Genomic DNA, 27,207 nt, shown 5'->3' with positions numbered 1-27,207 from the left:
CCATCTTCTTGCTTCTTCTTTTCCTAGTTTTGATCTTTGGTCATCTTGATTAGCTGGGCCAGGATGATGTAAATTTCACACATGCCTGGCACATCCCAGAATAATCAAATATACATTCCATAAATGCAAGTAGTAATATTAAAGAAAATTAACTGCCATAAAATTGCCCTATTACATGTAAAAAACATGTAAAATGTGTATTATATTAAATAATTGTATAGAGTATAATATTTTCATCTGAAAAACAAAATATAAACTTTCAATTTTTTAAGGACCCAACAATAAAGATCCATAAAATCCTACATAAAAGGAAGAAGCTAAATGAAGAGCACACCATGCAGTAAGACTAATCTGTGCCTAGATACCACTCGTAACTCAGCAGTCTTTACAGATGTCCTTCACTCTCGGTTGTGTGTCTGCAGCTAACAATCAAAGTGAGATCAAACATCTTTTTGAGGACCAGGTCAGTGCTCCAGTTTTCCTTGATTAAGACACTTGAGAGGGCACCAACAGCCTCAGGTGTAGATTTAACAAGGCAGACCAATAGGACCAGCTGAAAACTACCCAGGACACAATCTATTGAACTGGAACCTCACCTCTAAAAGGTGAGCACAAAGACTTTAATGAATTCCACTAAAAGAAAAGATTTCCTAAGAAGTCGGATGAACAAACTATCATTAGAAATGTGCGTCATGTTTTTAAGATTTCATTTACCGGCTTGCTCTGAAATATTTTGCAGTTGCCAAATAAGGGCAGGTTTACCTAAAACTAATATTTTAGCTAATGGTGGACTTAACTTATTGCACAACTTCACACAGAAGTATATGTAGGATATTAACCATGCTAAAGAAAAATTACTCCAAATAGATAGGGATTTAGACAACTTACCCATAGAGCAAGGTTGTAAAGTTAAATTCTCTATTCATTTTAGAGCTTTCTATCTGCAGAAAAGACAATGTCATTTAAATGGTCACAATAGTGTACACATACACTGGTGGGGCATGATGTCATACTTATTTAAATACCAAATGCACTGTCATGTTGTGTTATGTTTCAGTTTATTGAGCTTAACAGAGGGTTCCATACTAACAGGGATTAAATGCAAGATAAATATCATAAGTGCTGGATGTTATTCAATAACATAGCCTATGTCTACCTTACCAAATAGTGGCAATTTTTGTCAACAATTCGCAGAGACCCCATTTTTGTGATTTCCCATTAGTAGTTTGGCCTGTGCCTGGGCTAAAAAGTTTTAGTAGTTTTAAAGATATTTAGTAGTTTTAAAGACATTCCACATTATAATACATTATTGCAAATAACGTAGTGTTGGTCCACCATTTGACTTTAAATAGTCATAACCCCAGGAAGGGAGAAAACTTTAAAAGTGTGGCATCGGTTTACATAGGCGTAGCCTTCAAAGAGAATTCCACCATATACAAAGGTCCAGTTTTATCGTTCGTTCGTCGTTCATTTCCAACGATAAAAATTGGACGTGTGTACGCAGCTTTAGTTTATTAGAACTCTCCAAGACAGGAGAAGATAGACTATCATTGAGGAATTTGGGTGACCCAGCAAATTTGGATTGGATCTGGTCCAGGATTGAAAACCTTTGCTAACTAATAGTGAATGTTTTTAAGAAAATCACTCCAAGTTTGCTGGATCACCCAAGTTTTTCAATGACAGTCTTGTAGATCTTTAATAAATCAGACCTGATGTGTCCATTCTGTGAAAACATCTTTAAAACTAAACTAATTATGTAAAAGAAAGAAAAAACAAGCATATGTGCATGTCAGATCCATCTTGGCTGTATATACTCAATCATTGGGACTATCAAGTAAAATTATTTAAGCATATGTCATTTTTCACACTTTTTAGTGCAGATTAACCATTAGCATATGTTTTGTGAATGTAGTGTGAAAAAGTACCAGTTTCAGCTTTAATAATAAACCAATGAGTATATGTTTAGCTATCAACACAAAGCTTGACTCCAAAACAAACATAAGGTTTCTCTTTTGATGCTGTATATGGTTTGATTAAAAGTTCATACAGATTTTTTGATAAGCCAAAATCTAGGAAAATTATTTTGTCCAAAAATTTACACAATGCACCAGTTTTTTTGGAAAAAGTTCTATATGGAGCACTAGAAGTCCGAACTTCTTTTGGTTTTCATGGTCATGGATTTAAGGACACTCTTTTCCAATTATAACCTAAGTATTTACCTTGAAAGGTTATCGCTAAGATCTAGCTTCTCTCTGATCATATCTTTGTTAAACCATGAACAATATATCTAAAGCAACATTTTGTGTAGTTTAAAAAATAAAATTAGAATTGAGAATTTATTATACATGGGAGTGATTTTATCCTAATTCCTGTTGTGTCTTTATAGAATAGCTAATTCTATAAAACTTTGTTTTTCAAAATACTGTAAGCTCTGCCCTTTGTATCAGATATGTGGGAGTTGGGAGCTGATGGACATTGAAGTGAAATCCATGAGTACAGTAAAAACAGGAGCACCGGTACACAAAAAGATCATTTTAACTATAAAACGTAAAAAAAATAAATAAATAAAAAAAGCCAATGATTTTTGAGCATTCATCAAGCTCAAAATCAAAATTCAAATCTGGTTAGTCTTAGGCTTGAAAGAAATAAAAAATGTAAAAATATAAAAGTCTCAATATTAAAAAAAAAGCTATGGATACATAGTTCCTTCATAGTTATCCTGCAAATTCCTCACATTCCTGCAGTAAAGTTCACATCATGATGGATTGGCGACAAAGTTGCACTGCCCTGAATTCAGAGAAGCGTTGCCACTCTCATGTAGGTGGTGTCTGTGTGCACCATAGCAGGATAAATAGATGTTATAGGGAATGTGGACATCAGCCTGGAGCTTTACAATCAGTACTTAGCCACAACTAGTCCTACCCACTGCTTTCTAAATTTCCAACACTGCCTTTGTTACAGAAACCCTACAACTGTGAAGTTCATAGTGTAGTTAGCAAATAGAGAAATAAAGGAAAACCTCTACCTGCTATCAAATACCGAAAAATCCCTAAAGCCATACAGATCTGGCTTTAGGGATCTGTACACTACACAAATTGGATTCAGCTTTATGTTTTTTAAAGTGGCACTTGGCTGCTTTTTGACCTGCAAGGAACAAAGGACCCCCCAGCAAAAAAGTCTATAGAATCCATTGCAATTAATTGCACTTCTTTGCCACTTCTTGGTCTGTTAACTATACCATTGGAAGTCATTTGTTATATAGGTTCAATAGGCACATTAAAGAAAATGTTGATCCAGCCAGAGGTTCAATGCTTGTAAATACCAGAATTGAGCTGTCAACACTGTGCTTGTACTAAATCAAAATCCCAAGGGATCTTATCAGCTTAGCCCAGGTTGCTGCAGTGAGCGGTAGAACACCCTACCTATGTAATGGAGATGGGGAGAAAGAGAGACATTCAGTAAGCAAGGGTTGTAATACATCAAAGATCCAATGCAAAGGCTTGTAATATATGGAAGTCAAACAAAGCAGGTGTGATTAACTACGCACTTTGATGAGGAACTTGAGCAGTCAGTGGTACCATAGCTACATATTCAAAAAGCTATGATCAACTGCAGGAAGTGTGCGGGCCCTTATTTTACTAAAAGAGTGTACACCATGTGACACAACAGTGCCCAATATTTATACAGACAGTGTAAGTGCAGTTAAGATATATTTGATTCATCAATCATATTATGATTGTCCTAGGCGAAAATGTGGACGCCCTCCAACATTGTTTAATGATTTGTTGTGGTACACCACCGATCGACCAACTGAGGGTGACGATTGTAATTTGCTATAGAGGTGGGTTCAACTAGGTGCCCCCAGTTTGTGCTCCCCACCGCCCTCTCCGTAGAACTGAACAGTGCTGTACAGCAACATTTATTATAATGTCGATGGAAATCAATCATGAAGGATTGTTTCCATCAACAGAAATTTGACATGTGTACACAGTCCTAAATGCAGAGGAGATCTAAAAACAAAGCAGGATTTTATCCGAAAAGGATTATGGAAAACCAGAATGTCTTGATTAATTAGAGACTTCCTTGTGCACCCAGAAACAGTCTTTCATTAACATAACTTGAATGCCATTTTAAAGGTTCATATTCCAAATCTCAAGAGCCATCGTACCTTATAGGACTTGCTGTTGCATCGGGGTCTCTGGCTGTCACCTGCCCAATGACACCATTTATGGCCGCATTCTCGTGCACCTCCAGCAGATAGCTAGGCGATGAAAAGACCGGGGGCTCATCTGAATCCTCCACTGTTATTTTCACCGTTGCGGTGTCTTTGAAGGGTACCCCACTGATGTAAAGCGGATCAATATGAACATTGACTGCTTCTACCTTCAGCGTATAGGATTTTTTGCTCTCGAAGTCCAGAGGCTGTTAAGAATGACAAAGACGAATGCTTTTCACTAATGACCACAGAAGCAAGAACAAATGAATTTAATGCTGATGGATGAAAGTTATGTTCATTTAGGCGCATTGACTGAGCTTTAATGCAACCACAGTGTAAGCCATCCACTCGCTCAGATCGAGCCTGTAAATTGTGTGGGCATTTATTGATATCTGTTTATTATGTTACCTCAATGAAGTCAATCTTTTTGTTCCCTGTCCTTTTTACCTTTCTCTTTTAATTTGAGAGTCACAAAATGTTCTTTTTTTTCTGAGGCTTGGTCACCAGGATCTCACATGAGATACATCATAAAACCTGCTCAGTGATTGCAAGACTGCAGCAAAGTCGAGCATTGCTTTCTAAAATAGAATCTAGAGTGTATTTTCAGTCAACACACATTTTGAGATATTGTTGTAAAGTTTTCCTGGAAGTAAGTTTTCATATGACTCTCACATTTTACTTTCTTGTACCATATTTCACAATGGCATTTCATATACTGTTTTTAAGAGTCTCTCTCTAGTGACCATCCATCAAATAAGGCAATCAGCATCCTTATAGAATGACTTCTTGGATAAAACTGTCCACAAGTCATCCAGAGAAATGTATTTATGGTCAATGAACCGTTATGGGTCTGTGCTGACCCACAGACTTACATGGATCTATAAAGAGCAGTAAAATGCAATCGCTACAAAACATAGGAAGAAACAAAACACGTGTAAAATGAAAATCATGTGCATGTGCTCCAACTGGTAAACTGGGAGTCCAAAAATACTGGATTTTTACATGAATACAACCTGGGTCCCCATACACACAAGTAGTAAACCAGTTCAGCTGAATTCAAGAAGGTTGATTGGAAACTGCCTACCCATAATTCAAAAGTTCCCTAAAAGGAGATGTGCCTTAGGCATCCTATATACTTGATCTCTTCCATGAACATGGTCAATTAGGGTTGACACACGAGTTTGGAAAATACATCAATAATTTCTAGCAATGGCTTAAAGGCAGCTTTCAATCATATGAGTAGAGCAAAAGCCCTAGACAGACATTATTATGTCCACAGTAACTGGCCTGTATTTACTATTAATTCATTATAATCAAATATTGTCTTGTGTACAGGTGCTTGTAATTTTCCATCAGTGCAAAGCGAAGGACATCATGGCTTCTATGGTTCTGGGCAGAGGGTCATATAATACATTTTTATGTTCCATTTACCAAAGTAATGGTCACCTTGTGAAGAAGAAATGATACATGAATATGTGCTAAAACTATTTTATAGTGGACCCATACAAAGTTCATCTGTTGGGTATCTTTTGTTTGTTTTCTAGCTGCAGTTTCCTTTGGCATCCCCCAGCACCTCTTCCTATCCGGTGGTCCCTTCTATGGGTCTAGGTCCATTAATTCTCCGTACAACTGCACAGTACTTCTTCTTCTTCCACATACAAAACTTTATACCAAAGAGCGAAAACATACTCTACTCATTCAATCCCCTCAATAAAAAAAGCCTTTTGGATGGCAGCCCCCTTTTTTCAAGCATTTTAGACATGTACATGGTGTGCAATATACAAAGCTCTCAGCCCCGTGCCCTGGCCACACGGGAGATCTATAATTGTGATTGACAGCAACACAGCATGTCTGTTTGTCTGTTTAGCGTTTTCACTCAAGATCATTTGATCAAAAAGTTTGAATCTGGGGTGACAATACTGATAAATAAACGTCTTTAAGAAAGCAGCCCCATGTATTGTAGCAGCCCCCTTTAGAATATTTCTTGGTTCTATTGTTCCACTTCACCATAACTTTAGTGGCTGTTCCTTCCTGCTATAGCTAAACATCGCAACATTTATTCAGTATGTTGCCGATAAAAGGTAAAGAAAAAAAGTGATTTTCAATACAGCCTCCAGGTACGATAAATAATTTAGTATTTCTTCGACAATGCATAAAATACAAGAGACTTTGAGATGCTAAGATACTATTACGCATAACAATAAACTGTTATTTATTAGCACTTTACTTTTTAATGGCATAGTACTTTTATTAGTTTATTGGGGTTTAAAACAAATTCTAATGACGACCTTTCCTAGGATTTCATTGTGTCTTCAGTTTTACAGGACATTTTAGTATTTTTCGTTAGTATCATAAGCAGATAATGTAAGGTACTCCCACACAATTTAGTTTTAGCAGGCTTTGAATATTTGTATTTTTTAATCTTTGTTTTTAGTTCCTTTTTTTATGTTTTTTATGTTAATGTACTCCCACGGAATTACATTTTCAGCATAACAAGAATATTCTTTTTTTAACCTATTTTCTTTACCTTTACTTAGTTTTGCTCATTTTATCAGCTTGTATGTTAATTACATTTATTTAAATGTAGAAATTTGAGTGTGGGTCTTAGCAGCCTGTGCACCAGATCAAATCAACTCAAAGATATTAAACAAAGACAGTTTTGACATATTCATTAGAAAAAAAAATTTTTTTACTAATGATCTTCGGTGAATATTTGGTCCATTTTTTTTTTTTGCACCTTCAGCTATCAGAGCCTGTTGGGTGCCAAAAGCTGGGTAATGCTCAAATATACTTTGCCTGTTCAGGGTGTTTTGTAAAGGGAGAAGATAGGCATTTGTTATGGAAAAATACAGTCCCTGAAATAAAAAATTGTAGCGCCATCCTATTCCAGGAAAGGGGCGCTAGTCATAATCAAAGCCAATTTATTCTAAAGGACCTGGAAAGGAGTTAAACCTCTGCCAAACACCCTAAATTTTTAGTCTCACAAACTTTAGCTGAACCATGTAGCTTAGCACACACAACCATATTTGTTGAGTGTGATTTGCATTATGCTGGTCCATCCATGTATGTCTTGCCAACTCATGATTACTGGGTATGCTATCGGAGTGAATTCTCTATTGAAAGATGCTAACTAAAAGATCAGCATCTGATCAGAAAAGAATAATGAATGTAATATTAGAAATGGAAAAATCCAACACAAAATGTGGTCTCTTAACATATTTAAATACTACGTTATTTTTTCGCAGTAAAGGTATCAGATCCCCAATTTTTTTATGCTGTTTTATATGCACATTTTCATCCTCACAACAATTTGCTAATCTTCCAGGAACAGATGACAGGAAACAAGGGGAATTAAAGGGAAGTTAATAGCATGTGCATATTTTAATGAGAAATGTCAGTCTCACATCACCTGTCAAGCTATTCCTCAAATTGTCTAATATAGAAGGACGTCTCTGGCTGTCAAGAAACTTTATTTCATATATTGAAACATAGTTGTTATATTTGACAAAGACATACGGGACATCTTATCAATCACAGTTCCCTGCAGTGTGGTTCCAATGTTATTGCTTCTGAATGGCTTGTAAAATATGACATCAAATATTTGGTAACTGAAGTTTAATGTGCACTGAATAAACGTTTCAAGGTGATGATCAGAGTGTGTCCGTTTTTTGAGAGATGATTAAAGAACACCTGAAGTTTATTATTCTGTATGCAAACATTCATTATGTGATGGCTGATGTCAGGGAAGGTTATTAGCCAAGCGAATGATGTGAAGCTTTTCTGGCTTCAAAAATCCAGTTATAAATAATTTGTTTTGTTTAGTTTTTTTTCTTTGGTTGTTTTTTTCTTTTTTTTCCTTTTGGATTGTATGTTCTTTACAAGGTGATATTTCACCACCTTCATACATCTACATACATTTAGGCCAAATCAAAATTTGCTTGCAGTATATTGATTCACTTTGCTAAGTGAACAGCCCATACTTCCTTACTAAATTGATTAATGTGTTGATTTGATATAAGAGTTTTTTCATAGTGGGAGCCAAAATACTTTATTTTGTTTCCTTAACACACACATAATGTGCCCAATGGGTTGGGCTGTGTTTAAATGCAACATGTTTTTTTTTTCACCCAGAAAACACTAATGCTGTGCACTGCACCTGCCGAAAACAATAGATTTTAGCTTATCATTATACTGGGTATTTTTTACCCAATGCAACCCAAACTCATAGCAAATGGAGAGGGGCACAATCATTGTGGGAATAGGTGTTCATTTTAAGGTGACTACTACATTTTCAGCCAATATCAGGTTCTCTGCTTTATAAATAGACCCTTTTGTGTTTTTTTTCTAAAATATCATTTTTAATGAAGATGTGTCACAAGCATCAGCAATTTAAAGTAGGCAATCGGACAAAGGTTATCTTTACTGAAAAATGCATTTAAAAACAAAAAAACGGAAATTACATTTTTTATTTGGGCTTTCACTATAAAAGTTAATGCACTAACATACGTAAACCCATCCTCTCTACTTTTTTATTTACTAATGTCTTCTTGCTCATAACTTCCTCTTATACAAAGCTCCAAAATGTATCTCAGACAGCCCTCATTCCTCACAAATTCTCATTAGCCTGCCATTACTAAGTATAAATGCTTTCTCATCAATCACATGTTCAAAATAACCTAACCTTCCTTTTCTACCCAATGTATTCATTACCATGTAGCCTACACTCATCGTTTGCAGACATTGCTTTCTCTAGGAACCCTTTTGAATCTAGTGTTCCACTTCGTCTGAATCTATTAAGAGTAAAACCTGTATAACTCTGACATGTCTGTAATTAAAGAATTGAGGCAGCAACCATGCTGTGCAATAGCAGCAGGAAAGTGCTGTTATCCAAACCCTTCTACTGATCTTGTTATTTAAAGTGAACCTATGGGTAAAATATTATTAGAAAACTAACAACAGTATCAGTTGTCTAACATTAAAAGCTGTCAGCACATACCAATTCCATCAGAGTCTCTTACTAGATGTACAAACACGCAGATTCCCCCTAGTCCTGAAACATTGTCATACAGGGGTGGACATGTCTGATCTCTACTATGCGGAAGTAGAGAATCTTTGGGGAGCCCTGGATGGTGCTAAACTGAGATATCCCGCAGAAAAAAAAGAACAAGCTGATATATCATGCTGTCAGCTACCATCTGCTGTTAAAAGCTCAGAAATGTTGCTTTACCCGTAGGCTGCTTTAAAGAGTTATCTCAGGAGTGCTATGTAAGGGTTTAGTTGGTGGATGATAGTCAGTTGGAGCTACCACTGTTTCCTGATATCTTTCTAAACTTAGGTGGCAAAATGTTCATGTCTGCAGTTAACCAATAAAGAAGAGTGTTCAATTATTACTGAACGGTTTTTATCATTGTGTAAAACTATATCATGACAGTTTAGATAGTCCTTATACAGCAAACCCCTAAATAAGTCCCTCTATGTGAGATCTATAAGATATGATGCCAACCCAATGGTACCCACCAAAATTTTAATCTCTCACCGTAACTGATAACATATAATTTAATTTATTTTTTTACATTTGTATTCCATTGTTGACACTTCGTTTAACTTCCTATCTTGTAGACAAAACTCCAGTAAGAATAAATCCCACCAAAATGCCCTCTTCAATGGTAGTAACAAGGTCAAGTGTCCCCACTGAGATTTTACCCCTCCATTGCTGTTCTGGCAGCAAATGATGCTTTTAAATGTTCCTTTCACTTTCAACCATGGTGGCAATGGCCTCTACTGGGACATGGATGTAATTAAAAAGTTGACAAGGCCTCATCAACACAAATGTTTGGGTTCCAATTCATTTTAATCTCTTCAGAAACTGGCACCACATTTTAAAATTGAAACTCCAGGGATTTCCTTACTAAAATTTTAACCTAAATCAATTTAGTCATAACAAAGGCACTGGTTGCTTGGTTAGTGCCCTGTTCCACTAAACAATCTGCTCATTGTATAAAATAACCTGTAAATTGGTTAATTAATTCTCTATCTATGATGATCAATCAATTCTGTGTATGAGTGACTATTTAAAGATGTTTGAGTGCAATGTGTGTATACATGCTCCAGAGCCATTTTGGTTTGAAACATTGCTAAACCCAATGGGGAATTTCAGGCTTTAAATCATTGTTTTCCAGCACATGTTGCAATGTGAACCTATATACTACAGGTAGTCCCCGGGTTACATACAAGATAGGGACTGTAGGTTTGTTCTTAAGTTTAATTTCTTACGACAGATTTTTGTCTCAACATATTATTAGGCAGCATGGTGTCACTTACGGTATAAAATCCTCACTGTGAGTTAATCACAAGCAAAGCAAAAAAAAAAAAAAACTTTATGGAGCCTAGACATTCATTTCCTTCTGGAGCAAGCTGTGCTTTGATATGCAATATGAAACAACCACAGAGTTTGTCTTGGTAATTAAAGAGTTACAAGGTGTTGCAGACCAGCAAAAGACTTCAGCAAGTCATGCATACCTGCTCCTCCCCCCATCAAGCCTCCGTCCTGCACACAGGCGAGCAGGGAAGCCCCATTTGTATCTAGGAGTCGTCCATATGGTGGATTTCCTTATCTCTGGGACTACCTGTATATATATAAAACTAAATTGAGTCCTTGGTGAGGACTACTTGAAAATAATACAAATATCTAAAGCATAGACCTTGCAGCAAAAAAGACTATGCTATATTGCAGTTATTTTAGGTTATACTACTCGTACAATCACATAGCCTGTTTGCAAAAGCCCACTTACACTTCCAAAAAATAAAGAATACCCTTTACTAATAGGATATATCAATACATTATACTCCAATCAGAAATTAATTTTTCAGCCTGAAAAGGGCATTCTATAATCCTGAAGAGAGATGAGTAGTGTATGCCCAGGGCCATACAACGAAGCCAGGAAGGTACTGACTCTTGACATTTTTAATCAATTGTAATGGTAAATAGGAAATAATGCTCTTTATAGAGACGTGGTAACTGCTGCCAGTTTCTTCTCTCATTTCATTTGTCAGTTGCTGGCACAAAATGGAATGTGTTTAGTGGAACACAAAAGTGCTTTGAAACATCCAGGCAGCTCTTAAAGACAACAAAATTATAACAAAATATTAACAAAATAATGGCTTTGGCATACTTGCTTCCTGTGAGAGAATAAGTGTCCCTTGGAGTAGTGAGATTTTAATGGCTTGACACTGTTCTAGGTCATCATTAGCACCAAGAGGCTGGAGATAGAAAATAAGCACCCGCAGAACCATCTCCAGAAAATAAAACTGTAATGGCACGACCGGTGACTTTTAACTTGAAATAATTATAATACACAAAAGTCTATTTGAGAAATGATATCAAAGAACCAAGTTCTCTTATGGGGATGTCCATCCAGCTGCAGTGTTCTCCATTTTTAGGCTATGATGCTAATTGAAGTAATAATTTCCCCAATACATCTGTCAGATTAATGTCCAATCAGCCAGTTTAAATGGGATAGGATTTAGGTGGCAGTTTTGTGTATCAGCAACCACCAGCCCCAGATGGTATAGAGCTATTAAGATATGGGTCTGTGACCAGACTATGGACAATAAACGATTTATATATTCCTAACAAGCACAAATATAGATTTTGAACAAGCCATCCTTGACCTAACTAGCTCATTTTATTGTAAATTTATTCTTTAACATAGATTCTCAAAGATCCTAACAATGGCTCCAAAGACAGGTTTTAGTATGTTTCTAATACGTTAGCAACACCTGCTGGGTGTTTACATTAGCAGGTTGGCAACTCAAATGACAACTTTGGCTCTGGGATACATTTTTAATGTCCAATGAATTTACATTTATGACAGTAAAGTCTATATATTTGAGTATGCTGCTTATCCTACCACAACACACATTTTATTTATGTTGCACTCAGCAACACACTTTGCATTTACATGTAAGGTGAGTTCGAAGTGCCAGAAAAAAATGGCATCCCAGCGCACAAATGCTTGTTTTCATATAGAACAATTTGCAATAATGCAATAAATCAAAGTGGCAATTAGAAGATTGAAACCACCCATTTAAAACGAAAAGTGTTACATTTGTCAGCTTTTTTTTAGTTTGAACTTTTATCCCCCCCCAAATTAATAATTAATAATAATGTAGGGTCATCTATATCTACAGGAACCTCTAACACAGGTTTTATTACAAAATGACAAGGACATTGCTGCTGTTGGCTACACTACTTCTCTATACATATGGTGGAGGAAGAAGTGTAGCCACCCTAAGGCATAAGGTATGTTTCTGGCAAATTACAAATTTAAAAAATCCTATTCCAAACTCTATCAACTTTCTTGGAGAATACACATTCTTTTATTGTTTTGGGAGAATAGGTTGCTTCTTTCTATAATAAAGAATATTTATTGCTGGGATGTGAAATGTTGTCTTGTGAAATGTTGATAACTGTTGGAGTCACAGTACGTAGTAGTCTGCAATGCTACCTGAAGCTGCAATGGTATCATTTATTGGTGAAGTGACCCTGTAGTTTAAACAGAGTACTTGATCATGCAGGAAAAAATGTTGTTATTATACAACCCTAATTTCCAGCTCTGCTGACTTCATATTACTAGGGTGATTACAACAAACATAATATGCACCAGTGTTTAAAGCTTAATACCAGGCCAAAAAGCTAAATTTATGCTGGCATAGATATAGGTGAGTTGTTTTATTTGCTATTGATTTATGGTTCTATCCACCCAGATCCTAAATCCACAGAGCCCTGAGTACAGCCAGACTGGTGAGCTAATTTTTCTTGATTGAAGGTAGGCAATACAGCTTGGTCAGGTCCCGGCCTCTAGTCTGTGATTGGAGAATAACAGAGCCCCATTGGGTATATGTAGCACTTATCCCCCTAGGAGTGGCTGGATTGTTGTGGGTTCTCTCTCTGGGGGGTACAAATTCATTTAGCAGGAGGGAGAGTTGGGATGCAAGATGTCAAGACAGACAGCTTGTGATCTGAAGGGCTTTGGAATCACACATCAAAATACCAGCAGCCCTCTAACTATCTTCATATTCTATACTAGCATTTTATTTAAGGGCTTAGGTCATAACACCAGTCTGACTCCACTGATACCAGGGTGAAATATTCTTCATCACTACACCAAAGTAATCTTTCTTTGACAGCAATTGTGGGTCCCTGTCCTGGAATACCTAGTAGTTTTCTGTTCCCTCAACCAGTATCCTAGCATATCTCTGGGTTCCTTAAACCCCGAGGGTACTGAACCCTAAGGTCTTGCTGTGCTAGACCACAAACCTGGAAATTTTAGTAGAGTTTTGGACCCTTTCAGAGCCAAACCATCCCCATCCTAAAATTAAAACTACAAACAAAGTTTTTTTTGTGGAGAAATAACCAGTTAACAAGACTTTATAAGCCAATTGAACAATTCTCCAAGATGGTTAAAAGTGTAAAAGCTTATTATTTTACAAAATATATAATAAAATACATAGCAAAAAATCACAAAAAAACATTCCCAGCACCAACATAGATCTCCTTTTGGAACCTCTCTAATATAGAGGTGTTCCAAATTTCTTTCTACGCGTTTCACGGAATCTCAGTCCGCTTCCTCAGGAGGAAGAGATATATGTTTATTGGGTGCAAGTTGTCACATAGAGGTCTTTCTCTCATATATTGTTAATTAAGATACAGCAGGAGCCGCATAAAAGGCAGAGCAATGATTCTAAGATGTAGCTAATAAAATTAACTTACTATATTCTGTTTTCTCCAATGCTAAGTCACTTGCAACTCTCTGATGTTATAACACAGTTGTCGGCCCAGAAGAAAGAAAACTCACGCCTGTTATCTGGTTATTCACCAAAAAAAAAAAACTTTGTAGCACAAACCTGGAACTGTCCGGACTTGCAGAATCTCAATAGCTGCTAGATGGTGGCCCCTTACTCTTTAATCTCCAGATATGTATCCTTTGTCTAGGATGTACCACACTGTGCACTAATCCCTGTGATTGGGTACTGAATAAACATCCCTCCCCTGAGGTCCTCCCCCTCCATGCAACAGGGATTCTTCCCAGTAGTGGGAAAAAAGAACCAATCACTGAGCTAGAAAGCACAGTGCTTTAGCCATAATATCAAATTCAATATCCAGAAACATCTAGCTTTAATAAAATTACAAATTATGGGTATTCTTCTGTTTTTAAAGGTTCTCTACACAAATCTCTTTGCTCTATCCACTGATAAGCTTGTTTCCTGTAAAAAAATATGCATGGATACCTGATTTCCCCATCTCTCCTAGTCTATTTTACAGGGAAATAAAGGTGGATAGTTATCCAAATTCAGGTATTTATTCTAGTTCATTAAAAAAGTATTCTTCCTAATGCATGCATAGCTTTACAATTTGTTGTTGTTGTTTTGTATTTTATATTTGCAGTGAAATCATCTTGCTGTAAATTATTTCAACTACTCATATTGTAGAAAAACCTTTGATCATTATGGGGAGAAATATGGAAAAAGGTTCTTCGTGCATGAAGAAGCACTGATGATGTGTATCAAGGTTTTGAGAAAATGGGAGCAGAAAAATACAACCATATAAATCCCTGTTGGGACTCACATAAGAGAGTAAGTTAATGTGCTTTAATCCACCAAATTTTCGGGATATTGCAGACTAGAGACAATGAGCTGTAAAAATGCCAGAACTAATGAATATGCAAATATCAGGCTTACATGGAACATATTGCAGAATAAAGATATTAACTGTCTTGCATGCCTGTTTACTGGAAACGTCTACACCTGTTATATAATAAAGTAATACGATTTGGATTTCTTTTTTTCTTCCTTCTTTTGCATCTTTTCAAAACTGCTACTACTTTCATGAACAGTTAAAGTCCACTCCTTTTATCAAACATAATAATAATAATATGCATATAGCTGCTGAATAAGCCATTTGTAATGTAATATTATTAAAATGAGCTTTCCATTTCAATCTGCAGCCAGGTAACATTTTCTAAAACTGCCAAAAAATAGAAACTTTGCATCGTGGTATCTATGGAAACAGATTACAATTTGTAGAGCATGCCCGAAGAAATGTAATTTTCTGCTAGCAAAACTGGATCAATATTCCTAAATCTGAACAGAGCTTGGGAATAAATCCTAGGCATCCCCAGCCTATTTAGCTAGGGATGCTTTAAGCAGGCCAGTCTGAGCATCAAGTACATATTTATATAATTGCGAGTAATCTTTTCCATAGGAGAATGGTTGAATTGCATTGTCTTCTTGTGCCATAGATGTGAAGCTCTAACCTGCAACACCAGAAAATGGCAGGATTAAACAAATTTTTATCTCTTATCTATTATAAGCTGAAGGACAACACTTTGTAGTGCTGCAATGCTACTGCCCTACCTACTGAATATCTTCTGGATTTCATATATACCGTGATAATGACCATGCTGACCTCTCTCCCTTCCATCAGTCCAGCTAGTGGTCTTCTTCTATACCCCATCAGTGTACAAAGTAGGCAACTAAGATGAAAACCTGTATTCCATTGCTGCACCATTTCATTCATTTCTAACCATGGTTTAGGCTGAACTCAAGGAATATTTAAAACTACCCTTGCAATGGGCCTACTTCTACACAGGAGTAAAATGCTTGTTTTGTAAATGTGGAAGTTATTGGGACTTTTACTAACTTAATCTCTCAGGCCCCACAGCAGCCTTATTTCTCCAGTGTTCTGGGTTGATGGCAGACCGTCACTTAAAGTGGACCTATCATGATATTTTTAACATCATATAAAATAGTGGCTAATTGTTTTATATAATAATAAATGTCTTTTTTACTTTTCTTTAATCCTTTTTTTTTTTTAGCACAACCCTGCTCTTTTCATTCTTACTGTTGTAGACTAAATGGGAAACCACAGGAGGCTTAGGGTTGTTCTTTCTGTACTTGCTGGATCCAACATGTGAGTTAGATCAGAACATTTTCAGGAAGAAATATGATGTAAGAAGAACCTGGAAGAAGACGGAAGAAAATGGCGCTGTCCAGTTTTCTTTGCACACCAGAAAAGAAATCCAAAGTGAGGTGGGAACCAACTGAAATTGTATTGTGGAGGGATAAAGGGCTTGTTAAAAGTTAGGGGGTATTTGTTTTTTAATGAAAGTTCTACTGGATGTAAGGGTACTGCCATGTTGTAGGGCATCATCAGAGCCTATGACTGCCACGTGGAGCAAAAAAGATATGAAGGACCAGTCAACCACAGAAGTTTGAAACATCAAGAGAATGAGGAAAGCAATAATATTTACATACCTTTATTCACTTCTACATGAAAGCAATTTGTGTTTTAGGTGTAGCAGTTTTTGGAAATAAAAATTTGTTCAAAGTACTCCTAGACAATGTAAACACTGTTTTGTAGTCTGACACCGTGATGTGTCATGTTGCTCTGTCTATTGATTACTTGTTAAGATTTGTGTTACTAAACATTGTATGAAGTAAGTGAGCCATATCTGAAATTGTCTTTGTTAATCCTTGTTGAATTTTCACTTCTCAAATCCAAAAAAAAAAAGCTGTCAAAATCCAAAAATAAACCAAACAACAAAGAAGCGTAGGAGTTTGTTACTGTAGTAACCTTTCTGGAAATGTTTCTGCACAGAAAAATGTAAATTTGTGTTGTATTTATTAATTTAGTGCAAAAGAAAAAAGGAAGATGAACTCTGAGGTTGTTGAAAATATGGGAGTATAGAATATGAGGGTGTGCTGTTCACACTTTGTCAATAGTTGGAAGAATGGGTTTCTGGGGAAGGGCGAAGACTGATTACACATATCCTTGACTGCATTAGCTGAATTTTTGTAGATGAGAGAACTCTAAACTAGAGAAGATTAATTCCAGATTGATTACATAAAACTCAAGATTTCAATAATACTGTATTCTGTATTCCAACAGCCTGAAAATAAAATGAACTGGAGAAGGTCATTGTTAATAAGGTTCATTTCATTATACGTTTCATGTCAAGATACATAAATTAATGGTGCTTTCTCCTTTATTGGTCGGTATTTCTCGGCTACACTGCAAAGTCACAATATCAGGAAAATATCTGTTTCTTGGCTTAACTGCTACAGTTACATCATGTATTGCCTCACCATTCAGTGAATATATAGGGTTGGGATAATTTCAAAAGTTCTAATCATTTAAAAGCATAATATGTAAAACCTTATTGACAACTAAATCTTTGGAAATACTTTTGTGAATCTTAATCATAACCAGTTTATCTGGCCAGCTATGTGAAACACTTTACCCGACTTAAACCTTATACGTTACACTAATGGTCTGATAACCAATAGCAAATATTGCTCTACCTATCTATTCTCCATTATACTACACATTAGTCCTCAATAACCTGGGCTTCATTTTACAACTCATTCCCAACATTTAAGATATTGAATTAGGCCAGCCACAAGTGAGCTGTGAACACCTTAAAGGTACTTGCATTTTCAAATAAAGTCAGGCCTGGAACGAGTAAGTGCAGGGAGTGCAGGAAGATGAGCAGAAGGCCTGGAGTTAATGGTGGTGTTAGGCAGAGTTCAAGTTGGGGAGTGGTAGAAAGACAAAAGTTAGAGGTGGGGTTAAAGTTATATAAGTAAGAACAAAAGGGGGAGTGGGCAATTTTTTGTTCGGAAAAGAGTAGGGAAAAGTGGTTCACTGCCCTCCTGCTCAATAATAGGTTTTTTTTGGTTGATTGGGTTGAGTTGGTTTGGGTGGTGATGAGGTCCTCCAAGGAAATCTGTCTTTGGTAGTGGATTCTGTGGGGTATGGAGATTTACCATGGTGTGGAGTTTCTTGAATTGGTTGGCAAAAAGTGTTAATGTGGTTAGCTGGTCTGCAAGCAGTTGTGATATCCTTCCTTAGCTGAGTGATGAGGCGGCTGGGAGCAAATAATATTACAGTGGTGCAGTTAAGTGTTGGTGGGGTGGGGGCCTTCAAGGACCGCTAACCAAAACCTGTATGCTATGTCATGGAAATGTTAGTAATGATTATTGCTACCGTTATTGATTATTTGTTATTTAAGATGTATGTAAGAATTTGTAATAAACTCCCTTCTGGCCATTAGGAAATAATTTGTGTGGTGTAAATATTAGGTTGGGGGCAGGGGAAGTTTTGGAGGAAGGGGTGGGGGAAGTTACCTGGTGTGTGGAACTGTGTCTTGCTGCAGTCAAGTAAATTTTTCCATTTGGTCTTTTTCCCTGACCTAAACTTACCACCCCAACCTAATACAGTTTCACAAAAGTATGGATGTAAAAAGAGCTGGTATAACCATCAAATCTCAGACAGTATGCATCTATAAAGAAGTAAGGTGCATAGGTTTAGGTTATAGGAAGGAGGCAAATGGGGTAACTGCCCTCTGCATGAAAGTACAGTTATCTCTTAAGATCTGCCCAGGGATGGCATGAGTCGGATACCCTTTTTTGTCTGAAGAGGTAAAGCCATGCAAATAAATGTGACAATAACAAATACAAGGTGAGAAAGGTGTTATGATCTTTAGGGGGCTGCAACTTTTCACTTTGTTGCCCATGTTTCATCTGAATGTGACCTGTTCTAGCATCCACTATTTAGCTACCCAGCTTCTGACCACCTTCTTCTTAGAGGCTACTCTTCAATATTAACTATTCTGAAAAATTTAGGATGTGGAGGCTCCAAACGTTCTTTCACCGTTTCAAGGGTCAAAAGCCTCTTTTACTGTGGGCTAATTTATTATAATGATTTCAGTTTGGTCAGTTGTACTAATTTAGGTAACACATTCCTAACTGCCCATGATGGTATTTTATTGATCATTGAACTGAACCAATAAACTGATCTAAAAAATCCCCACAGAACCTCGACACCTTGACCCTGATCATAGAAAGGCTTCTAAAGCATTTTAAATGCTGTACATACATTATTCCACCAACACCAAAAAGCACAAATAGTGCTGGGACAGCAACACTGCAACACGGAGGACCTGGTCAGATGGTAATGGTGGGGTAGCATTCTGGGACTGTAATATAAACATGACAGCAACACATTGAGTGGATGACGGTATGTTGCCCTTAGCCCACAGCATATGTTGGGTATGCAGAAATATTTTTTAGCTTTACTACTAAACACCAACTCACAATAACATCAAACTGTTCCTTCCAGAATCAGGTTGAGCTCCAAGCTTGGTAGAGATTCTGAGTATATCTAAATATTTGCAGCTCTCCACTGCCCAAATGAAGCCCCCACAGGGCCCATGGGACCCATTTTATGTAAAGAAAGAATGTAAACATTAAATTTGTAGGGATTGGTCTAGAAATAAATCTATGTTGGGTTTATGAAGTATAATGTAGTATTGCCACTCGTGTTGCCAACTGTTGTGTTTCCAGCACAAATCTGACTTACTCAAAGCTAATATTTAATGCTTTTTAATCAAGATGGTGGTTTTTAATTCTTATAGTTATAAGTTCATTCTGTGAACAGCAAGCGACATTCATTTCCAACATCATATCGTTCCTAACAGTCTTTATTCTTACCATTTGATATAAAATTATAAGGCTGACCATTTGCTAACATGTCCATGCCTAAACAAAGAGCCCAATGTTAAATTTAGGTATAATTTTCTCTTAGGGAAAACAAGAAAGGCTGAATAGGATCTAGGATTTTACTGCAAAGGTGGTAATTATTTATGCACCTAATTACAGGAGAACCTCTGTTAAACCTTTGTGAAGTGAGCAAAAACACAAGAAATAATTTATTGAGCTTGATAGATTGCAAGCTACTCAGGATTCCTACTGAATATCAACCACTGGAGTTTCTTTCTTATTTATTTATATCCCTTTTTTTCCTTAGCTGTGTAATGATCCTTTCTGAAGTGATTTAGGGAATGTCTATGCTTGCTAACCTTCTGTAGCCTACAGCTCCATTCTTGGACTTGTAGATTTATATTGTTGTTCCTAATTCTCCCCAGGTAAACACTGCCTGTTTATTTGATAACATTGCAAGAATATGCTTTTCACCGAATCGCCGAAATGGCCGATATTGATAGTAAAGGGAATAACATATCAATTATTGAGTTTTTATATGTTTTTGTGGGCATGTGAGTTTTTTGTACTTTTATTGGTTGAGAATGGGAAAAAAAATATTATTCATAATTATTTTGGTGCCTGAGGTGCAGATGTTTGAGAAAATAAAATCTTTAACTATAACATTCAACAAAATCATAATGGTAAAAAAAAAAAAAAAAAAAAAAAGTTTAATCATTTTTTTGGTCCTTTCACCTTTTTACCTTTTTAACATTATGGAGATATATTTATTTTTTACCAATACTTTGGAGAAATACCTGTCGCTGCTTAATAAATAGATCATATTATCTTATTCAAAAGCCCAGTTGGTAGTTATAGATTTTGCCTATCAAATTATATTTCTGTAACAGCTCCCATCAATATATTCTCTGACAAATATAACACTTCTAGTTTAGCATAACAGTTGACATTTTAACGGCTCACATCCATAATTTTCAAGATGTCTATGAAGAGGAGATGAGAAAGGACTGCACATCCAGCTAACAGTGTACAGAATAACATCAAGCTCACAAATCAAAAATTAGACAGCCTACAATGCAGATTGATGGGATGTATGTTCTATTTAAGAACTTGGCAGCTTCTTTAATGTGAGCAGTTACCTTTCTAAGTCGAATGACTCCATCCTGTGTCTGGGAATCTGTAACGATTTCAAACATGTCCTTCCCATCACCGTCAATGATATCGAAGGATGATTTAGCGTTGTCTCCGATGTCTCGGTCATTCGCCCTCACTCGTCCAACCGAATCCCCGATAGCGATGTCCTCTGGCACTACAAACTGATACTGACCTTACAAATAAGGGAGAAAAATATTACAAATAAAGTTAATGCAGTTACCCCCAAAATTGATTTTATTCTACCAAAAATTTTCTACAGTTTGTAAAGTAAACTATTCACCATATATTCAGTATTATGCTTAAAGTGTGCACCATGGAAGAATGTTGATCTGGACAATGAACATTTACTGCTACTGTACTATCTCTTAGTATGTAGAGGGCCATAATCAAGCATCTGATGGATGTGGCCCCATACAATATTTTATTCCCTCCAAAATGAAAATCATATCGATACCAAATACTAAAGGTTCATTTTACAAAGCTAAGAGGATAAGTATACCTAATAAAAATATTTTAATGATATTAGAAAACTACAGTCAGCTGGCTAAATGAAAGTCTAAATTGAATACCTATGTGATGAATAAGCCTAATAGAGTAGACTTCTTTTAGGTTTCCTGAATCCACCAAATCCACCTTCATTTGTGTTTAGGAAAAGCCTATGGACACAACTGGGTGCTTCTGTTATGCATTAAAAGGATGGAGGGTATCAGAGTTTTCTCTAGAAGTAGTAATGGTAGACCCAATCATATAATTTTTTTTTATTGGTAGTACTGTAGTAATCTCAAAAAACATTTACCTATTTGTAATAAAGAAGATCATTATAAGAATACAGTGGGTTATAATATTAGATAAAGCAAAGTCTGTGAAATCAGTAAAAAAAAAATCAACAAGACTCTGGGGATACAGGACAACATGAAAATAAGTTCAGTTTAGTAAGATTGAGACAATATAAATATTTTACCATGTGAAGAATCAAATGATATTGGTCCTAATGACTATTTCAGCTAAAAAAAAAAATCAATTTTTTAAAAAAGTTTTTTTGGGGTGTTTCAGGTGCGTAAATGGAGCCTATAACCTTGTACAAGACTGTTTATACTCACCTTATTTGGTCTCCCTGTGGCCCCATTCCTCTTGGAGTCAAATCATATGGTTGATTAAGTCACCCCCTCCCATGCATTACAGTATTCAGGCCTGGCGATTGGTTACTCAGACCTGACAACTGCATGATAGGAGGAGGTCACATGCTTCCCTATACCCAAAAGTTGTGAGAATTTGCAACGGCTCTAACAGAGCGGTGAAGAAGTGCCAGCAGCAGTGGCAGCCAACAGTAGACCCCTGTGCAGAACTGACTTTGGCCCCCCACCCACTGAACTGACTTGAGGCTCCTGTGGGGCCCTTAGTTGACCAAGGACGGTCTGGGACCCTCATGCAATGCATACTTTGCACCTCTCTATGTCCATCCCTAGCAAGAAGGGTAAGTATAAGAAGGTAAAAGACGTGGGCTAGTAATGGACAAATGTCAGATGCTCTTTAATAGGTCTGACTGCAATATACTGGATGCTATGGGTTAATATACTCTGCACGTCATCACTACTTTCTGCATAGCCTTCCTGAAAAAGCCAAACTGTTACATAAAGCATTTTGATTCCTTTTTTTTGCACTAAATAAAGCCTGCATTCCCACTTCCCCAACCATCTAAATCATGAATTGTGCTATACTACAATTGATAACGCACGTACCACTCGTCAGATGATACAGATGTATTCTGACCCAGCCCAGCTTCCCCGGAGCCTGATGCCAGCTAGAACAGCAGCATGTTAATTAAGCAGCTGCTGACTACAAGCCACTTGCAGCTGGCATCCTCCACATGAACATAACGGCAGCTATATGCTGTATTCTATACAATAAAACAAGCAATAAGGCATAAAGTATTTTCTAAACAGTCGCAGATTTCACCAGTCCTCATTATGTAATTACTGCACTACGTCTTGCAGTTGTATTAAATGGAAATTGCACCACTCTGTTTTCTTAGCTTACTTCCACTTCTGTTCACAATCTACAATCACTCGGGACTTATTTAACAGCAGAACTGCCATTTTGTAGTTGATAATATGCTGCAAAAAGATTGGATGTGGGCACTGCTGTTCCTCAGTATTAAGTTTTAGGTACTTTTTTTTTAAATAATCAACTTTTTGTCCAGAATAAGAAAACTTGGGGCACGTTTTAACATTATGCTAGGTTTACTTGCTTCTGGTGTATTCATGTGATTTACTGTTGCTGACTTTTCCTGTTTCTGATCCTGTGAGTTCATGCTACCTGGACCGACATTTTGCCTGTGACTGCTTGTGTCTTATCCTCGTGTACCTCATCTGGTGGGGGGATTACTTGTGTAAAATCTCTTGTCCTGTATTCTGGACTTGTCTCTGTTGGAATCTAGTTAGTGCTTTATCTGTGGGCTACTGGTCCTCTGCCAGCCTTTCCCCGGGCTCCATCCCTTGCGCACTAAGTCCTGGGGGCAACTGTGTGCTGGGAAACGCAACCTCTCTCGAGGTTGAGCTGGGGCTTCCTATAGGGGAAGATTAGATTGGGGGACTAGTGTCTGGCGAGTACTGTTGCTGGACCAGGGCCTTACAGTCTTCTAGTTTTTGGTGAGCAGCTGAGGTTCAAGTAGTTGCCTAATACATATATTTACATTATTTGACTTCAACACCAAATATTGCACCAACCCAATGAATGGTATGGTATGAAGCACTACTACAGTAGCAAGGCATCCATTGAAAATTGTGTCTAGAAAAACAGCAACAGGTAGTTACTGCAATTCAAGCCCCCAGTAGAGAGATCTCCAATTACAATCAGTTAGACTGATGCCCCACAGGTGGCCCTTATGCTGGTGACAACTTGCCAGTATCAAGATAATGAATCTTTACGGCAGTGCTTCTCAACCAGGGTTCCTCCAGATGTTGCTAGGGGTTCCTTGATCAATGGGGAATTTGTGACTCTTAGGTCAGTTTATCTGATACCATTGACCTTTTTGGCTATCTGTAGGCTGAGATTCTTCCCAATGGCCAGCAATGTTAGATGTATTCTATCTACTTACCATCATATTAATGTACTGTAGTTAAAGTAATTATAGCATTGTTTCCCTGAAGACCTCAAATTTTTTTCAAGGTGTTAAAAAGGTTGCCTATAACTGTATTATTAGTGTAATAAAAAATGTCTCATTGTTGCTTGCCACTAATGTAAGTTTTACAGTTCTAAGCATGTGAAAGTATACAGTGGTCAGTGTTCCTATTGGCTGCCATTATCAGGAGTGGCCCAGCCAATGGGAACACTGGCCGCTATGTACCTTGATAAGGGGCTTACCTTGTACAACACCATTCTTTCCAGCTTTCACTGATGGTGCTGTATTGGAACCTATGGCAGGAATATCTGTCTAAAATAATATTAAAATGTAAAAGCATCTTTTTTTAGAGTATAGAAAGAATGGACTGTAAAAATTTTTTTCTATATTGTCTTAGAAAAAAAGGTAAAATCCCAAACTCTAAAGTGGTAAATTTCCTATTCTTCCTCGTCGCTCATGTTGAGTTGCTTGTACTGGACATGAAGGGAAATCCCCTAACAGTGCAAAGATTGTAAAAACTAATCAGATGGCGGTTTTAACCCTTACCTACTCCATGTAAAACTAAAATAAAAAACGTTTTGACAGTACCTACATCTAAAAATGCAAGTGCATCAGACTCTTTTTATATGAGAAATGAAAAAGTTTAAGTGACAGGTGCACTTACTGCTTACGGATAACAATTCCAAATGTTATAAAAATGGATTGTTGATTTTTGCTAATAATAGCAGAACCTGGACACCATTTAATATTATGTTGTACTTCAGATTTGATTTTTTTTTGTGTTCTGTGTTTACAGACATGCTGTCTCATCCAAAAAAAAATCCAATTAGAACATGCACCAGTGCCCTTTACCAGCTCCTTGTGTGACTGAATAATGGCCCTTGTTCCTAAATCCCATAATGCACTGATGAGCAATTCCCTACTCGCTCTCTTAAATCTCCTGGTGGAACCTAATTAAAGACAGTGTGTATATTCTGGTGTGAAATATTGCAATGTCCAATTAAAGTAGATTTAATGTTCCTCTAAAAGTAGCATTTCAGAGAGAGGGCTATGGCCATGTCCTGTTGTAATATCAAGATGCAAAAAGTGCAAATAAGCTGCTTAAAAGTAGACTAAAAAGTTGTGCAATTAACTTTAATTAAAGATCTCCAACTCAATCGTTAAAGTGTAACCCTGGCCAGCTAAAAAAAAAGGTGGCGGTAATGGAGAGAAATATTTACTATTTTCTTTGGTCTAGTGTGAGCTGGCACTCTTTCGATCTATTATGCCCGTGTCCCGGAGATTGGAAGGGGCATTGATGTTGGCATGTACATGCACTGTATGTGATTATGTTAATATTAGAGAAGATATAATATAAGGGAAGAGAGGTAGCTTTGCATAACCAGCTGCTACCACCGTAATCAGTTGGGAAGAAGCAAGCAGGTCACTGGATTGATGTTATTAATGATCCGTTTTTTATTCCCCCAGTTCCTTTGGATATGAGGTTGAAGCATACATCATGTTCTTCTTTTTCCTTCTTACTTATGCTGTATAGTTTAAAATTTGTGGCTTCTTTCAGATGTCTTTCACTTCAGCATTTCTCCAGACAGGGGTGGCATTTTGCAGATCCATCAATATGCAAAGCACAGTGGTGATGCCTCCTCTTGGGTGGGGCAACAAACATTTACAATATAGCATATGATGGATATCATTCAAACCTAAAGCCTGTGGGCATTGTTTAAAAAAGAAACACAGGGGGCAGCTCCAGATTGATGGTAATTACTGGAGCTCAAGCTGCTTTTTTATGTTGTACCCTGTCTCCAGTACCTGGAGTTGGGCTCCAAGTGAAATAATATCTGGGTGATATATTTTATTATGGCATGTTGAAATTGTCAAGTGTCAAAAAGCTAAAATGTGCTAAATCTGCAAAACATGCACTATATATATATTATTTTTTTTTTATTCAGTGGATGAAACTTCTCCTTACTGAGACTAAACTCAGCGTGAAGATCATCGATGCCTAATATTAAAAAAAAAAACTGAGATAATTACAGATTTGGGAACTTTAATTTAGAGCCATTAGACACTATTAATACATTGGATAATGACTAGAAAGTGTGCTCATTTGCATATATCTCTGCCCCTCCATACAGGAATGTTGCAAAACAAAGTAAAGCATTAATTCCCATTTACTGGTGCATTATTTTGCTCATGCATAAAAGTGCAAGATTAAAGATAGAGGTGGCAGATGAGGGCTTTTAGGATTTTTTTCCTGGGAGGAATATGAAGGAGACACAGGAGGTCTTATTAACTAACTCCAAACTACTAATTGTACTTATTGTAAACTGAGCTGAAGTGAAACTGTGACTGGTAAGCAGATCTTTTTTTTACTAAGTAAGCAGATTTTTCATTACTTACAATACCTTTGAGGTCAAATGGGAAAAATGTTGGGTATTTGTTCCGATCTCCAAAGAATAACTATAGTAGCAAAAATGTACCAAAATGGCATTAGAGAACCACCAAAAAACAATGTGATAATATTCTATGTGTAAAATAACACTAACTCCAAAGCTATACAGATCTTAAGTTCTAAATGCCCCTAAAATGTCCTTTCTCGACACCAGCAGGAGAATTGTGGTTAAAAATCAATATTCATTTTTTGTAGAAGTGAACTGAAGGACCAATATTTTTGTAAAATTTTACTTCAAACCCAATTTCAATCATGAACACAATTTAGTTCAGCTAGATTTTGTAAAAGCCTGGCAAGGTCCCACCACTCAAAATGCTGATAGAAAAAGGACCTCGGGGGATAGATGGGAATTTGTACTCATGTGTAACCAACTCATGCTGAGGTATGAGCTTGTTACACATTTTACCTAAACCCAATTCCAAACATCAATGCAATACAATTGAGCTTGAAGGGAAAAGTAACCAATTAAAAAAGAAGGTTTATAGTTACTGGTTTTGCAGTCAGAATAATAAAACTTGCACCTGCTTAAATTATATGACATTTGGGTCACCACTATATCAGCGGTCACCAACCGATGGTCCACGAGGAAATTTTAGGTGGTCCGCGGCTATGGCTGGTGCGCCCTGAGCAGGGTCAGGAGAAGGACCATTTCTCCTGTACCAATAGCAGGCTGAGGGAAGTGGACTGGTTTTGTCTCTGACACAA

At 36.9% G+C, this 27,207-nt stretch overlaps 1 protein-coding gene across 1 annotated transcript in view; it reads right to left on the bottom strand.

Moving 5' to 3' along the window:
• CDH8 (cadherin 8) overlaps positions 1-27,207 on the bottom strand; it is a 248,417-nt gene that overhangs the window by 52,392 nt on the left and 168,818 nt on the right. The window contains exons 6-7 of the mRNA XM_072422718.1: positions 20,917-21,104; positions 4,169-4,422 (exon numbers count right to left, since the gene is read on the bottom strand). Coding sequence (XP_072278819.1) covers positions 4,169-4,422; positions 20,917-21,104 — 442 coding nt within the window. The remainder of the gene's footprint in view (positions 1-4,168; positions 4,423-20,916; positions 21,105-27,207) is intronic.

This window comes from Pyxicephalus adspersus, chromosome 9 (genome assembly GCF_032062135.1).
Source record: "Pyxicephalus adspersus chromosome 9, UCB_Pads_2.0, whole genome shotgun sequence".
Taxonomy (NCBI): domain Eukaryota; kingdom Metazoa; phylum Chordata; class Amphibia; order Anura; family Pyxicephalidae; genus Pyxicephalus; species Pyxicephalus adspersus.
This window is presented reverse-complemented; position numbering and strand designations above follow the sequence as displayed.